This window comes from Babylonia areolata, chromosome 27 (genome assembly GCF_041734735.1).
Source record: "Babylonia areolata isolate BAREFJ2019XMU chromosome 27, ASM4173473v1, whole genome shotgun sequence".
Taxonomy (NCBI): domain Eukaryota; kingdom Metazoa; phylum Mollusca; class Gastropoda; order Neogastropoda; family Buccinidae; genus Babylonia; species Babylonia areolata.
The window spans coordinates 30,549,725-30,552,224 of record NC_134902.1 but is presented as its reverse complement, the minus strand read 5'-3'; the positions used below and the strand labels follow the sequence as shown (position 1 = coordinate 30,552,224).

The window sequence follows — 2,500 nt, the reverse complement described above, 5'->3', positions numbered from 1 at the left end:
TCTTTCTTTCTGTCTATCTATCTATCTATCTATCTATCTATCTATCTATTTTAATGCAAATTAAGCAGAGAGGAAAATGGAAAGTACTGATGATCTGGAGCATGGAAGGGGTAGGGAAGCGGATGAAGTTTCGTCTAAAAAGTTTTAATCACAATTGTGGATGAACGTTAAACAAAAGAACGAAAACGTCAGATTGAAAAAGGAAGATGTGGTATCTCTTCCTTGGTGATGAAGGGGTGGAATGCTTCCATTCCCACCCTCCCCACTCCATCCCTGATATTCCCTCCTCTCTGTCTCTCTCTCTCCATCTCTCTCTCTCTCTGTCTCTCTCTCTCCGCCTCTCTCTCTGTGTGTCTCTCTCTCCACCTCTCTCTCTCCGCCTCTCTCTCCACCTCTCTTTCTCCGCCTCCCTCTCTCTCTCTCCACCTCTCTCTCTCCGCTTCTCTCTCTCTCTCTCCGTCTCTCTCTCTCTGTCTCTCTATCTCCGCCTCGCTCTCTCTGTGTCTCTCTCTCCACCTCTCTCTCTCCGTCTCTCTCTCTCTCTCCGTCTCTCTCTCTCTATCTCTCTCTCTCCGTCTCTCTCTCTCTCTCTCTGTCTCTCTCTGGTTTGATCAAGAATGCAGAGTAACTAGACGTAACGTGCGTAGACTTCTTAGAAAATTTAAACATACATCAGATAAAGATGATAGAGTAATATTTTGCATTGCAAGAAGAGAATATAAAAATATGATTGTAAGGAAAAAGAAAGAATATAATGAATTAATTCTAAAGGAACTGTTAGGTTCAATTAAGTGTCAGAAGCTATTTTGGGAAACTGTAAATAAAGTTGTACGCAAAAAATTTCAACCACAAAATAGTATATCTATTGATCAGTGGTTTGATCACTTTAAAAATGTCCTTGAAAAGGAAGTAGAGGAGTACAGTGAAGATGATATTTTAGATGAAGATGTCGTAGATGAAGGAGATGAAGGAATAAACAGACCAATATCAAGAGAAGAAGTATTGTTAGCAGTAAGAAAATTGAAGACTGGGAAATCAGCTGGACCTGACGAATTAATTGGTGAGTTTTTCAAAAATGCAGGGGATTCTACAATAACGTTTTTAGTTAGACTATTTAATCATTTATTTGATAATGGCATATATCCACAAAGTTGGTCTGAATCGATTATTCTACCATTGTTCAAGAAAGGTAAAGTCAATAACACGAACAATTACAGAGGAATATCATTATGTAACATAAGTAGCAAACTGTATAGTTCTGTTATTAATTACAGATTACAGGAATGGGTTAATTTGAATAACATAACAGGAGAACATCAAGCTGGTTTTAAGAAAGATTAATGTACTATCGATCACATGTTTACTTTATTAGCTGCTGTTCAAAAACAATTTGCCAATAATCAAAAATTGTATGTTGCATTTGTTGATTTTGAAAAAGCTTTTGATTCAATTTCTAGGAAGTTACTATGGCCGGTTTTGTTAAAAAATGGAATTAGAGGTAAACTGTATAGATGTGTTAAAAGTATGTATAGAGAAGTTAAAGCTAGGATAAGAAGTGGAGCAAAATTATCAGATTTTGTGAATTGTACAAGAGGCGTGAAACAAGGTGATGTGTGCAGTCCTGTTCTATTTTCGTTGTTTGTGAATGAGATTGCCCTTGAAATTGTTGAAAATGGACGACATGGAGTGACTTTTGATTTGATAGAGTTGTTTATGCTGCTTTTTGCTGATGATATGATCTTGTTATCAATATCAGTTGTAGGTTTGCAAAGACAGCTGAATAGTTTATATGAAGCAGCAATGAAATTGGACTTAAAAGTAAACATGGAAAAAACAAATATCATTGTGTTTCGTAGGGGTGGTTATCTAGGTAGACGTGAACAATGGTCATATGGAAATGAAACTGTAAGAGTGGTAAATGTGTATAAATATCTTGGGATCTTTTTTTCAACCAGACTCAGTTTTACTTATGCCTGTCAAGATTTAGTAAACAGGGCAAAGAGAGCTGTTATGGTTATACTTCATGTTATATATAGATTAGATTGTAGCTCATACACAGTATTTGCTAAGTTGTTTGATTCTCAGGTACAGCCTATTTTACAGTACGGTGCAGAAATCTGGGCTTTTGAGAATGATGTTGAAATAGAAAGATTGCACATGTTTGCCATGAAACGCTTCTTAAATGTTGATAGGCGAACACCCAACGATTTAATTTATGGTGAACTTGGTAGATATCCAATATATATAAACTCATATGTAAAGTGTATTAGATACTGGCTAAAGATAACTAGAATGAATAATTATAGATTACCATACAAGGCTTACATGATGCTGTATAACTTAGACAATAACGGAAAAAAGACTTGGGTTACAGGTATTCGAAAGTGTTTGTGCTCTTATGGATTTTCATATGTCTGGGATAACCAGGGTGTTGAAAATGTTTCATGGTTCATAAAATATTTCAAACAAAGAATTGTTGATTGTAGATGGCAGGACTGGC

General features: G+C 36.0%; 1 protein-coding gene across 1 annotated transcript in view; it reads right to left on the bottom strand.

Moving 5' to 3' along the window:
• Positions 1–2,500, bottom strand: part of LOC143301057 (uncharacterized) — a 6,262-nt gene that overhangs the window by 820 nt on the left and 2,942 nt on the right. Inside the window, exon 3 of the mRNA XM_076615062.1 lies at positions 427–449. Within this exon, the coding sequence (XP_076471177.1) occupies positions 427–449 (23 nt within the window). The remainder of the gene's footprint in view (positions 1–426; positions 450–2,500) is intronic.